The sequence below is a fragment of the Oncorhynchus mykiss genome, chromosome 8 (genome assembly GCF_057628025.1).
Source record: "Oncorhynchus mykiss isolate SJ-2025 chromosome 8, ASM5762802v1, whole genome shotgun sequence".
NCBI classification, from domain to species: domain Eukaryota; kingdom Metazoa; phylum Chordata; class Actinopteri; order Salmoniformes; family Salmonidae; genus Oncorhynchus; species Oncorhynchus mykiss.
Genome location: NC_143029.1, coordinates 15,555,826 through 15,569,716, shown reverse-complemented (window position 1 = coordinate 15,569,716; position 13,891 = coordinate 15,555,826). Strand labels below are relative to the sequence as shown.

The 13,891-nt window shown below is 45.9% G+C and overlaps 1 protein-coding gene across 2 annotated transcripts in view; it reads left to right on the top strand.

The window, feature by feature from the left end:
* Window positions 1–432: 432 nt before the first annotated feature.
* LOC110529457 (connector enhancer of kinase suppressor of ras 3) overlaps window positions 433–13,891 on the top strand; it is a 40,224-nt gene continuing 26,765 nt past the window's right edge. For both annotated transcript variants that reach the window (XM_090242634.1, XM_036984845.2), the window contains exon 1: window positions 433–1,114. In XM_090242634.1, coding sequence (XP_090098760.1) covers window positions 1,063–1,114 — 52 coding nt within the window. In that variant the 5' untranslated portion in view covers window positions 433–1,062. The remainder of the gene's footprint in view (window positions 1,115–13,891) is intronic.

Genomic DNA, 13,891 nt, shown 5'->3' with positions numbered 1-13,891 from the left:
GAAATGACATGGAAACAACATTGATTCAACCCAAGTGTGCCCAGTGGGTAGTAGGCTAGTCTACATACAGTAGCAGAAGACAACCAACCTCCTGTTGTCAGAAGAGGGCAGTCTTTCCTTAAATAAAACTTTTACTTCTCAAGATGTTTTACAGGTTGTGGATTGTATTGCCAGACAAATTAATGCTACGATGTTTCTAGACATAGTGGCAAAGCCTGTCATTTATCCAGTCCCCAAAAAATTATTATGAACTTATTGATTAAATTAAACATGACACCCACCAACAATAAATTGTGCTTGTTGTTCATTTACACCCTTGTCATCTAAAAATTATTCTCATAACCCATGCTACCCAAAATCCCTATAAAACCCTTTAAAGTCCTGTCCCCTCATGTCTTGTGTGATATCACTGCCCCCACATCAATGTTGCCTGCACTCTTCCCATGGGAAACTTTTGGGACCTAAAAAAGTCACATCAGGCAACACCCAACACATGAATAGATGGTTTAAGACTTAGAAAAAATAGGAGTCTAATTAGAGACCACTCGATCAAACTGTTGTGTGAGAATCTGTCCTGAGAAAGTTTGAGATACATTTCTAACACGTCACATGTTGTTCATAATAGTAGGTTAGGATAGGCTAGGTTAGGATAGGCTAGGTTAGGTTAGTGTACTGTATTATTGTCATAGAAACCTGTTGATTAGTACATTCATGAAGTTTCACAATAAACTTCGCTATTTGCCTGCAATAGACTCTAGTAGAATTGATATATGTAACGGTTTTAGTAGAATAGGGTTGATGACCTGATCTGTAATTGGATACTCCCGCCCCTTCTCAGGTTTGCGTCGCTCCACTGTAAACTTGTTGTTTCCCCACATGCGATCGGTCTGTCATCCGGGCTGTAGCGGGAGAGGCGTGCGTGATAGGACTATGTTCATGTCATTTCGTTGTAGTTACATGTCTATTATGCCTTCTATGTGGAATTACTGATTTTTCATCTAGGCTAACCTAAAAGACAAAGGAAAAAAAGCCGGTTCAATTTTAGAGAGCACCATTTCAAAGATGGATCCCATAACAAAGTGGACTTCTAAACAAGTTGTAGATTGGATAAGAGGTGAGTTGATAAGCCTTCCTAATTCTAACATACACTGTTACCATTATATTAGCCTAATGTCTAATACATTTTTTGAATAGCCTATGTTTGTTTCACTTTAGCTATATAATTCGTTGTTCGGCTATTGGAAAGTTAATTGCCTGTTAATTAATTGTCAAACTTTCTGCTTTAATTATGTTTTTTTTCTCTCGGGATTGTTGGAAAGGGCCGTAAGTAAGCGTATCAATGTTAGTCTACACCTGTTGTTGACGAAGAATGTTACAAATACAATTTGATTTGATTTTCATTGGTTTAAGTAACCAACGTTCAATTCAAAATTGCCCCGTATTGAGAATGTTGAGTGGGAATGAGTGAATAACAGTGTTACAAATAGCAACAAAAGTTGCATTTGACAATCGGTATCTATTAGAAGCAGCCTAGGTGTCGTATTAATACTGTGTAACATTGTTTTATTGCTTGTTTGGGCAGCTATTAAGTCTCATCTTTAAAGCCATTTTAAAATTACATTTGATGATGAAAGGAAATTGTGTGCCAACGGGGAGAAGGGTTTATGTTTACTTTAACGTACATGCGCTCACTTTGACAACCAAAGCTCGACGGTCACCTTTTATGAACTCACTGGTAGGCTACCTTAAAAGGGTCAATCTGCAGTTTCTACATAAAAAAAAATTTAACTTAGAAATTAATGATATATATCCGTTGATTCTTGAAGAATATAACTCATGAATGCATAATGAGCTTAGTTCAAACCCACCAGAACCCAACATATAAGCTTGTTTTACTCCAATGGTTGTAAACATTGTAAATCTAAACAAACACTGTATAGCCGCAAAACATGCCTAAAACTATAATTTTGATATCATGGATGGCCAGTAGACATAATTGCAAATTATTAAATCCTTCCAATAGAAATTTAAAAAACAATTTAGTTACGAATTGAACTTTAATTAAATGAGTTGGCTCTTCACATGGAATGATTTCACTGAACAACAAAAGAAAGGGAATATTGAAGGACTGCCAAGAACCTTGCCCTCATCCAGGGCAAGGTGGAGAGACACGGTAGTGATGACACCATACAGTAGGCCTTGTTGAGCTCTGCACCAAACAGGATGCTCATCCCAACATACTTGGGGTCCAACATGTACACTGCGGTGTGTATGGGTTTCAGGCAGAAGTCTTCACGCTTTTTGATGTATTTCAGAACTGCAGTTTCCTCTGCTTGGAGCAACAGTGAAGTGGGCAGGGCAGTACGGATTTATTCTCTTACATCTGGGAGCAGAGTCTGAACATCAGATAGGATGGCATTGTCTCCCTCAATCCGTGCAATAGCTACTGCTATAGGTTTCAGGAGTTTCAGGCTGCTTACCACTCTCTTCCAAAATGCATCATCCAGGAGGATCCTCTTGATGGGGCTGTCCATATCAGCAGACTGATATGGCCATTTCTTGGAGAGACTCCTTCCCCTCCAGGCGACAGTCAAACATGATGACAACACCACCCTAACGGATGTCGCTGGGCAGCTTCAGTGTGGTGCTCTTATTCTTCTCACTGTGCTCAGTGACGTAGATTGCTGCTATAACTTGATGACCCTTCACCTACCTAACCATTTCCGTAGCTCTCTTGTAGAGTGTATCCATTGTTTTCAGTGCCATGATGTCCTTGAGGAACAGATTCAATGCATGAGGGTAGGACTCCTTCACTTTAGACCAAGCAGCCTTCATGTTCACAGCATTGTCTGTCACCAGTGCAAATATTTTCTGTGGCCCAAGGTCATTGATGACTGCCTTCAACTCATCTGCAATGTAGAGACCGGTGTGTCTATTGTCCCTTGTGTCTGTGCTCTTGTAGAATACTGGTTGAAGGGTGGAGATGATGTAGTTAATTATTCCTTGCCCACAAACATTAGACCACCCATCAGAGATGATTGCAATACAGTATGCTTTCTCTATGATTTGCTTGACATTCACTTGAACTCTGTTGAACTCTGCATCCAGGAAATTAGTAGATAAAGCATGTTTGGTTGGAGGGGTGTATGCTGGGTGAAGAACATTCAGAAATCTCTTCCAATACACATTGGGCATCAGAGGTGAACCAGTTGCATACACAGCTTGAGCAAGACATTCATCAGCATTTCTCTTACTACGTTCCTCCATTAGGTCAAAATAACTTCTGATTCCAGGAGGACCATGAGCTGTTGCTATCGATAAGGTGTCTGATTCATCATTTTCACCTGACAAAAGTCTCTCTACTTCTATTCGAGAGGTTGCTTGTTGTGAGTGCTGAGGGAACTTTATGCACTTGGCCAGATGATTCTGCATTTTTGTTGCATTCTTCACATATGCTTTGGCACAGTATTTGCAAATGTACATAGCTTTTCCTTCTACATTAGCTGCAGTGAAATGTCTCCACACATCAGATAGTGCCCGTGGCATTTTCCTGTAAAGACTAGAAAACAATGAATAAAAAATAATAATACAATTCCATGGACAGATAAATAGTTACCATGAGCTGTTAGATTTGAAAACATTTATCTTACAAAGCAGTTGGATTAAACAACTGCTTTGTAAGATAAATGTTTTAAAATCTAGCATGTATCTAAACGGGTGAATTAACACTCCTCAGTTATCAGGCTCAAGCAAGCTAAAACCCACATGGTACCAAAAACTAACTAGCAGAAATTCTTAACAAGTTAAAAATGATTTAAACACACTTTGCTGTAGGCTACTATTTACTAGTTAACAAAAAGTCATTGTATGTCTTATAAAATATATTCACCCCACCCAGTATTATAATCAAAACTTACCAGCAAGCATGTAGTCCTTGGCCCAGACAGTGTAGTAGTGTGGGCTCAATAGCATCTCATTAATTTTTTGATTAATTTAAGCGAATTTCCCTAAATTCCCAGGCTTAACTTCCCATGGAAAATTTCTGGGAAAATTTCGGAAATTTACCGAAAAGTTTCCGACTCTTTGCAACCCTAGATGAGACAGCGTCTGTAGAGGATCTGACAGTACATTCCACACAACCCCTGCATGGCCATTGTGTCAGCATTTACGGCATGCGTTCATATTGATGTGTTGTTAAGCTGTGATTGATGACATTATGATACACTTGACCTGTTAGCAGCTCACTCCATTAAGAAGAGTGGAGCATCAGAGCCCCTTGAATTAGCATCTAGTAGATGGCAATGAAGGAAGCTGTCTTTATTCAGATGGTACTGCTGTCTTCCTTTAATTGTCCTAGGAGGGTTGTCCCAGTGAAAGAACCCAAGCCGTCTATCGAGGGCTGATGTGTTGCATGTTATGAATGCCATATGCCGCTTGTTTTTGGGCTGTTAATATTTCAATTAGTTATAGCTCAGATCTTTCTTGGCATACCTTCAAATGCGTGTAAATATAGTGACATAATTTATTGAAGCTGTCTGTCAGGTATTGAGGAAGCATCCTTACTTTTTGCTTCACTGCCTGGCAGAGCAACTTCTCAGGCTCTGACCACAAGGCACGACAGAGGGTAGTGCGTATGGCCCAGGACATCACTGGGGCCAAGCTTCCTGCCATCCAGGACCTCTATACCAGGCGGTATCAGAGGAAGGCCCTAAAAATGGTCAAAGACTCCAGCCACCCTATTCATAGACTGTTCAGTCTGCAACCGCACGGCAAGCGGTACCGGAGCACCATGTCTAGGTCCAAAAGGCTATTTAACAGCTTCCACCCCCAAGCCATAAGACTCCTGAACAGCTAATCAAAGAGCTACCCACACCCCTCTTTTACGCTGCTGCTACTCTCTGTTTATTATCTATGCATAGTCATGTACATCCGCACCAGTTAGTTGAGGTAATTGAGGTAATATGTACAATATGTACATATGAGATGAACTTTGAAAATGTAGAACTCAGATACAGTAGAAGTAAACATTAGTGAGAAACACGCTCAGGCAAGTCTGCATTTTCCCAAGCTCTTCTGGCAGGTGCGATTATAGAGGATGATTGTGATTGATTGAAAATCAAGATTCAAGACTATAGATTTAGGTCATGCAACTCCCAATTCTGTTGAGTTGTTTACTGAAGAAAAGAAAGGCATACATACATAACTTTGAAATAAGGGTTGTTATCAAGCGGTTATCCTTATTCTATTAGATAAATATAGATTTGCCCTTTTGATATTTTTCATTTGGGCGTGACATAACACACTCACTGTTATCTTTTGGATAAGGAAGACTGTATGCATGAAACTTCTTCCCACAGGACAGGAGCATCCAGTTTATGTGCTTGTTTAGAGGGAGGAGGAGGACTCCAAGTGTGTGTCCCAAAGGGCACTCTATTCCCTATATAGTGCACTACTTTTGACCTTAGCCCCATGGGTCAAAAGTAGCACACTATAGGGAATAGGGTTCCATTTAGGATGCATCCCAAGTTTCATCTTGGAGACACCTGAGTCTGTGTTATAAGACTCTTCCACCTACTACCACAGTCCACAAATCTGTCGTTCTACCCCTGAACAGGCAGTTAACCCACTGTTCCTAGGCCGTCATTGTAAATAAGAATTTGTTCTTAACTGACTTGCCTAGTTAAATAAAAGTAAAATAAATAGGGTGACACGTCACATACACTGACCTACCTGTTGCAGTTATGTGTCACCACTGGTCACTAACGACTACAAGGTCATGTTGTTTAAATTGATTACAGCTTAATGACACCACCAGAGCGTCTTCAAAGTAATTGTATTGAATAAAGGAAGATAGTCAGGATAGGCAGCTGCATTTACACGTAACAGATGTACTAAACAACTTATTGGCATGATGCTATACTAATGGTTGACCACATTATCACTACGCAGTACACACTAATGGTTGACCACATTATCACTACGCAGTACACACTAATGGTTGACCACATTATCACTACGCAGTACACACTAATGGTTGACCACATTATCACTACGCAGTACACACTAATGGTTGACCACATTATCACTACGCAGTACACACTAATGGTTGACCACATTATCACTACGCAGTACACACTAATGGTTGACCACATTATCACTACGCAGTACACACTAATGGTTGACCACATTATCACTACGCAGTACACACTAATGGTTGACCACATTATCACTACGCAGTACACACTAATGGTTGACCACATTATCACTACGCAGTACACACTAATGGTTGACCACATTATCACTACGCAGTACACACTAATGGTGAATCGCATACCGCATCAACAGATCCACAGATGATGCAATCTCAATCTCTATTGCACTCCACACTGCCCTTTCCTACCTGGACAAAAGGAACACCTATGTGAGAATGCTGTTCATTGACTACAGCTCAGCGTTCATCACCATAGTGCCCTCAAAGTTCATCACTAAGCTAAGGACTCTGGGACTAAACACCTCCCTGTCATGTACTGTCATGTTGTCTTGTCTCTGTCCTTTCCCTTCACCCTGTCTCCCTCTGCTGGTCGTTGTTATGTTACCTTTTCTCCCCCTCTTTTCCCCAGCTGTGCCTTGTCTCCTCCTAATTACCCATTCACCCCGTTCCCCACCTGTTCCCTTTTTCCCTCTGATTAGGTCCCTATATCTCTCTCTGTTTCTGCTCCTGTCCTTGTCGGATTCTTGTTTGTTTGTTTATGTGTCTCATGCCTGAACCAGACTATCATCGTGTGTGCTGCAACCTTGTCCTGTCCTGTCGGAATCTACCTGTCCATCTGAGCCCACGTATGTTCGTCATTAAAGTACTCTGTTTGTTAATTCGCTTTTGGGTCCTCATTCACGCACCATAACAGAAGAATCCGACCAAGAATGGACCCAGCGACTTCGGATCCTCTCCACTCAGCCGTCGAGATCCAGGGAGCGATGCTAGGCAGACACGAGCAGGAATTGTCTGCTGCTCGACATGCCGTTGAGACCCTGGCCACCCAAGTCTCCAACCTCACAGAACAGGTTCACCATCTCCGCCTCGATCCACCGGCCACTTCCAGGGCTTTCGAATCTCCGGAGCCCAGAATCAATAACCCGCCGTGTTACTCTGGGGAGCCCACTGAATGCCGCTCGTTCCTCACCCAGTGTGATATTGTGTTTTCTCTCCAGCCCAACACTTACGCCAGGAGCACTGCTCGTGTCGCCTACGTCATATCTCTCCTTACTGGACGGGCTCGTGAGTGGGGCACGGCAATCTGGGAGGCAAGGGCTGAGTGTACTAACCAGTATCAGGACTTTAAGGAGGAGATGATACAGGTTTTTGATCGATCTGTTTTTGGGGAGGAGGCTTCCAGGGCCCTGTCTTCCCTATGTCAAGGCAATCGATCCATAACAGACTACTCTATTGAGTTTCGCACTCTTGCTGCCTCCAGTGGCTGGAACGAGCCGGCCTTGCTCGCTCGTCTTCTGGAGGGTCTCCGCGCAGAGGTAAAGGATGAGATTCTCTCCCGGGAGGTTCCTTCCAGCGTGGATTCCTTGATTGAACTCGCTATTCGCATTGAGCGACGGGTTGATCTTCGTCACCGAGCTCGTGGAAAGGAGCTCGCGTTCTCCGTTGCCCCCCTCTCCGCATCACTACCATCTTCCTCTGCCGGCTCGGGAGCTGAGCCTATGCAGCTGGGAGGTATCCGCATCTCGACTAAGGAGAGGGAACGGAGAATCACCAACCGCCTCTGTCTCTATTGCGGTTCTGCTGGTCATTTTGTCACTTCATGTCCAGTAAAAGCCAGAGCTCATCAGTAAGCGGAGGGCTACTGGTGAGCGCTACTACTCCTGTCTCTCCTTCAAGATCCTGCACTACCTTGTCGGTCCGGTTCGTCAGCTTCCTGCAGTGCCTTAATAGACTCTGGGGCGGAGGGCTGTTTTATGGACGAGACCTGGGCTCGGGAACATGACATTCCTCTCAGACAGTTAAGGGAGTCCACGGCCTTGTTCGCCCTGGATGGTAGTCCTCTCCCCAGGATTCAGCGTGAGACGCTACCTTTAACCCTCACTGTTTCTGGTAATCATAGCGAAACCATTTCTTTTTTGATTTTTCGTTCACCTTTTACACCTGTTGTTTTGGGCCATCCCTGGCTAGTTTGTCATAATCCTTCCATTAATTGGTCTAGTAATTCTATCCTCTCCTGGAACGTCTCTTGTCATGTGAAATGTTTAATGTCTGCTATCCCTCCTGTTTCCTCTGTCTCTTCTTCACAGGAGGAGCCTGGTGATTTGACAGGGGTGCCGGAGGAATATCACGATCTGCGCACGGTGTTCAGTCGGTCCAGGGCCACCTCTCTTCCTCCACACCGGTCGTATGATTGTAGTATTGATCTCCTTCCGGGAACCACTCCCCCCCGGGGTAGACTATACTCTCTGTCGGCTCCCGAACGTAAGGCTCTCGAGGATTATTTGTCTGTAGCTCTTGACGCCGGTACCATAGTCCCCTCCTCCTCTCCCGCCGGAGCGGGGGTTTTTTTTGTCAAGAAGAAGGACGGGTCTCTGCGCCCCTGCATAGATTATCGAGGGCTGAATGACATAACAGTTAAGAATCGTTATCCGCTTCCTCTTATGTCTTCAGCCTTCGAGATCCTGCAGGGAGCCAGGTTTTTCACTAAGTTGGACCTTCGTAACGCTTACCATCTCGTGCGCATCAGGGAGGGGGACGAGTGGAAGACGGCGTTTAACACTCCGTTAGGGCACTTTGAATACCGGGTTCTTCCTTTCGGCCTCGCTAACGCTCCAGCTGTCTTTCAGGCATTAGTCAATGATGTCCTGAGAGACATGCTGAACATCTTTGTTTTCGTTTACCTTGACGATATCCTGATTTTTTCACCGTCACTCCAGATTCATCTTCAGCACGTTCGACGTGTCCTCCAGCGCCTTTTAGAGAATTGTCTTTTTGTGAAGGCTGAGAAGTGCACTTTTCATGCCTCCTCCGTCACATTTCTCGGTTCTGTTATTTCCGCTGAAGGCATTAAGATGGATCCCGCTAAGGTCCAAGCTGTCATTGATTGGCCCGCCCCTAAGTCACGCGTCGAGCTGCAGCGCTTTCTCGGCTTCGCGAACTTCTATCGTCGTTTCATCCGTAATTTCGGTCAGGTGGCAGCTCCTCTCACAGCCCTTACTTCTGTCAAGACGTGCTTTAAGTGGTCCGTTTCCGCCCAGGGAGCTTTTGATCTCCTCAAGAATCGTTTTACATCCGCTCCTATCCTTGTTACACCCGACGTCTCTAGACAGTTCGTTGTCGAGGTTGACGCGTCAGAGGTGGGCGTGGGAGCCATTCTTTCTCAGCGCTCCCTCTCTGACGACAAGGTCCACCCATGCGCGTATTTTTCTCATCGCCTGTCCCCGTCGGAACGTAACTATGATGTGGGAAACCGCGAACTGCTCGCCATCCGGTTAGCCCTAGGCGAATGGCGACAGTGGTTGGAGGGGGCGACCGTTCCTTTTGTCGTTTGGACTGACCATAGGAACCTTGAGTACATCCGTTCTGCCAAACGACTTAATGCGCGTCAGGCGCGTTGGGCGCTGTTTTTCGCTCGTTTCGAGTTCGTGATTTCTTATCGTCCGGGCTCTAAGAACACCAAGCCTGATGCTTTATCTCGTCTCTTCAGTTCTTCAGTAGCCTCCACTGACCCCGAGGGGATTCTCCCTGAGGGGCGTGTTGTCGGGTTGACTGTCTGGGGAATTGAGAGGCAGGTAAAGCAAGCGCTCACTCACACTCCGTCGCCGCGCGCTTGTCCTAGGAACCTTCTTTTCGTTCCCGTTCCTACTCGTCTGGCCGTTCTTCAGTGGGCTCACTCTGCCAAGTTAGCCGGCCACCCTGGCGTTCGGGGTACGCTTGCTTCCATTCGCCAGCGTTTTTGGTGGCCCACCCGGGAGCATGACACGCGTCGTTTCGTGGCTGCTTGTTCGGTCTGCGCGCAGACTAAGTCCGGTAACTCCCCTCCTGCCGGCCGTCTCAGGCCGCTTCCCATTCCCTCTCGACCGTGGTCTCACATCGCCTTAGATTTTGTCACCGGACTGCCTTCGTCAGCGGGGAAGACTGTTATTCTTACGGTTGTCGACAGGTTCTCTAAGGCGGCTCATTTTATTCCCCTTGCTAAGCTTCCTTCTGCTAAAGAGACGGCACAAATCATCATCGAGAATGTTTTCAGAATTCATGGCCTTCCGTCAGACGTCGTTTCGGACAGAGGTCCGCAATTCACGTCTCAATTTTGGAGGGAGTTTTGCCGTTTGATTGGGGCTTCCGTCAGTCTCTCTTCCGGCTTTCACCCCCAGTCTAACGGTCAAGCAGAACGGGCCAATCAGACTATTGGTCGCATCTTACGCAGTCTTTCTTTTCGCAACCCTGCGTCTTGGTCAGAACAGCTCCCCTGGGCAGAATACGCCCACAACTCGCTTCCTTCGTCTGCGACAGGGCTATCTCCTTTTCAGAGTAGCCTCGGGTACCAGCCTCCGCTGTTCTCATCTCAGTTCGCCGAGTCCAGCGTCCCCTCCGCTCAGGCTTTTGTCCAACGTTGCGAGCGCACCTGGAAGAGGGTCAGGTCTGCACTTTGCCGTTATAGGGCGCAGACTGTGAGAGCTGCTAATAAGCGTAGAACTAAGAGTCCTAGATATTGTCGCGGTCAGAGAGTTTGGCTCTCCACTCAGAACCTTCCCCTTAAGACCGCTTCTCGCAAGTTGACCCCGCGGTTCATTGGTCCGTTCCGTATTTCTCAAATCATTAACCCTGTCGCAGTGCGACTTCTTCTGCCGCGATATCTTCGTCGCGTCCACCCGGTCTTCCATGTCTCCTGTGTCAAGCCCGTTCTTCGCGCCCCCGCTCGTCTTCCCCCCCCCCCCCCCCATCCTTGTCGAGGGCGCACCCATCTACAGGGTCCGTAGGATTTTGGACATGCGTCCTCGGGGCCGTGGTCATCAGTACCTAGTAGATTGGGAGGGGTACGGTCCTGAGGAGAGGAGTTGGGTTCCCTCTCGGGACGTGCTGGACCGTGCGCTGATCGATGATTTCCTCCGTTGCCGCCAGGCTTCCTCCTCGAGTGCGCCAGGAGGCGCTCGGTGAGTGGGGGGGTACTGTCATGTACTGTCATGTTGTCTTGTCTCTGTCCTTTCCCTTCACCCTGTCTCCCTCTGCTGGTCGTTGTTATGTTACCTTTTCTCCCCCTCTTTTCCCCAGCTGTGCCTTGTCTCCTCCTAATTACCCATTCACCCCGTTCCCCACCTGTTCCCTTTTTCCCTCTGATTAGGTCCCTATATCTCTCTCTGTTTCTGCTCCTGTCCTTGTCGGATTCTTGTTTGTTTGTTTATGTGTCTCATGCCTGAACCAGACTATCATCGTGTGTGCTGCAACCTTGTCCTGTCCTGTCGGAATCTACCTGTCCATCTGAGCCCACGTATGTTCGTCATTAAAGTACTCTGTTTGTTAATTCGCTTTTGGGTCCTCATTCACGCACCATAACACTCCCTCTGCAACTGGATCCTGGACTTCCTGACGGGCCGCCCCCAGGTGGCAAAAACACGTCTGCCACGGTGATCCTCACCACTGGGACCCCTCAGGGGTGTGTACTTATTCCCCTCCTGTACTCCTTGTTTACCCATGACTGTGTGGCCAAACACGACTCCAACACCATCATTAAGTTTGCTGACGGCGGTAGATCAGGTAGGCCTGATCACCGACAACGATCAGACAGCCTATAGGGAGGAGGTCAGATAACTGGCAGTGTGGTGCCAGGACAACAACCTCTCCCTCAATGTGAGCAAGACAGAAGGAGCTAATTGTGGACTACAGGAAAAGGCAGGCCGAACAGGCCCCCAGTCACATAGACAAGGCTGTAGTAGAGCGGGTTGAGAGTTTCAAGATCCTTGGTGTCCACATCACCAAATAATGGTCCAAACCCACCAAGACAGTCGTGACGAGTGCACTGCAAAACCTTTTTCCCCTCAGGAGACTGAAAAGATTTGGCATGGGTCTCCAGATCCTCAACTTCTACAGCTGCACCATTGAGAGAATCCTGACCAGTTGCCTGGTATGGCAACTGCTCGGCATCTGACTGTAAGGCACTACAGATGGTAGTGCGAACTGCCCAGTACATCACTGGGGCCAAGCTTCCTGCCATCCTGGACCTAGTGTCAGAAAAAGCCCATCAAATTGTCAGAGGCTCCAGTCACCCAAGTCATAGACTGTTCTCTCTGCTACTGCACAGCAAGCGGTACCGTAGCGCCAAGTCTAGATCCAAAAGGCTCCTTAACAGCTTCTACCCTCAAGCCATAAGACTTCTACCCCCCCCCCCCCCCCACCTTGTTTTTACACTGCTGCTACTCGCTGTTTATTATCTATGCATAGTCACTTCACCCCATCACTTCACCCCTACCTACATTTACAAAATACCTCAACTAACCTGTACCCCCTCACACTGACTTCGTACCGGTACCCCCTGTATATAGCCTCGTTATTGTGTTAATTTTTTACTTTATATTTGGTAAATATTTTCTTAACTCTTCTTGAACTGCACTGTTGGTTAAGGGCTTGTCAGTAAGCATTTCACGGTAAGGTCTACACTTGTTGTATTCGGCACATGTGACAAATAAGGTTTGATTTGATTTGGTTGACCACATTACCACCACGCACTGATGGTTGGCCTGAACTGACTCACTCAGAACCATACATCCTGGTTACGTGTTACCATTAGTTTCTCTGACGTACATAGGAACATAGATAGGAGAGGCTGTTATTCATTTAGTATTATTATTATGACTCAGTTTTATGTCTAATCATTCCTCAAAATAGCAGGGCATGGAAGCTTTCTCTTCAGTGCCTGAGTCTCAAATGGCACGCTAAAGTGCAATAGGGCTCTGTTCAAAAGTAGTTCAATATATAGGGAATAGGATGCCACTAGGGACACAGTGTCCCCATCCAGTTTATATCAGTCAGAAGAAGGGTTTCCATGGGAACAAACATGCCATTAATTAACCCTGTTACAGTACATAAGGCAACCCTGTAACCTCTTTGCTAGTCCCCAAATGTTAGAGAGATCTGTGAAGAGTAGGCACTGTCTGTCACTAGTTGTTTTGATAGGATAGGCTACTAGTACGCTAATTCTGGATTATTCCCAGAACACACACACACACACACACACACACACACACACACACACACACACACACAATTGTTTTGTGTGGTCAAGGAAATCCTTTTCCCTCTGTTTTCCTGAGATAGGGTATTTCCTCTCCTTTCTGAATGGGTTGGTGGAGTCTATAAATAGTCTGAATGCTTTAGAACCACTCTTAATTCCTTTCAAATGACGACAACCACCACCTCTGTTCTGTTGTGAAGGATGAAGTAAATATTCCCTTTGTTGACCCCAGCTCTGCAGGTCCAAACTCCACTCATTTATTGCCTGTCTACCCCAGACGGCACAACACATGCCTTTGTGTGATGTGATGAACAAGCCAGAGGCAGCGTTCACTTCAGTTCAATGTACAATCTATCAAACCTATTGAATATAGACAGGATGCATGCTGCTAGCTTGTTAACACACATATCACAGTTGGTTGGTTAAATGTTACCACACACAACACAGTCTAGCGAAACACATCGAAGATGGTTTACTAGGCAAGGAAAGTGAAACACTTGAGGAGGAAAGCAACCAAATTCTGGACGCGTCTGCGTTTTGTTTGTTTTTATGTTTCCGATAAATGATTAACTGGATTTTTCTGTGGAATGTGATTGCAGCCTGAGTCATGCACAAGAGTTTACTGACCTCAACCATTTTCTCAGTAACCCACTTATTCTTTGCATCAATCT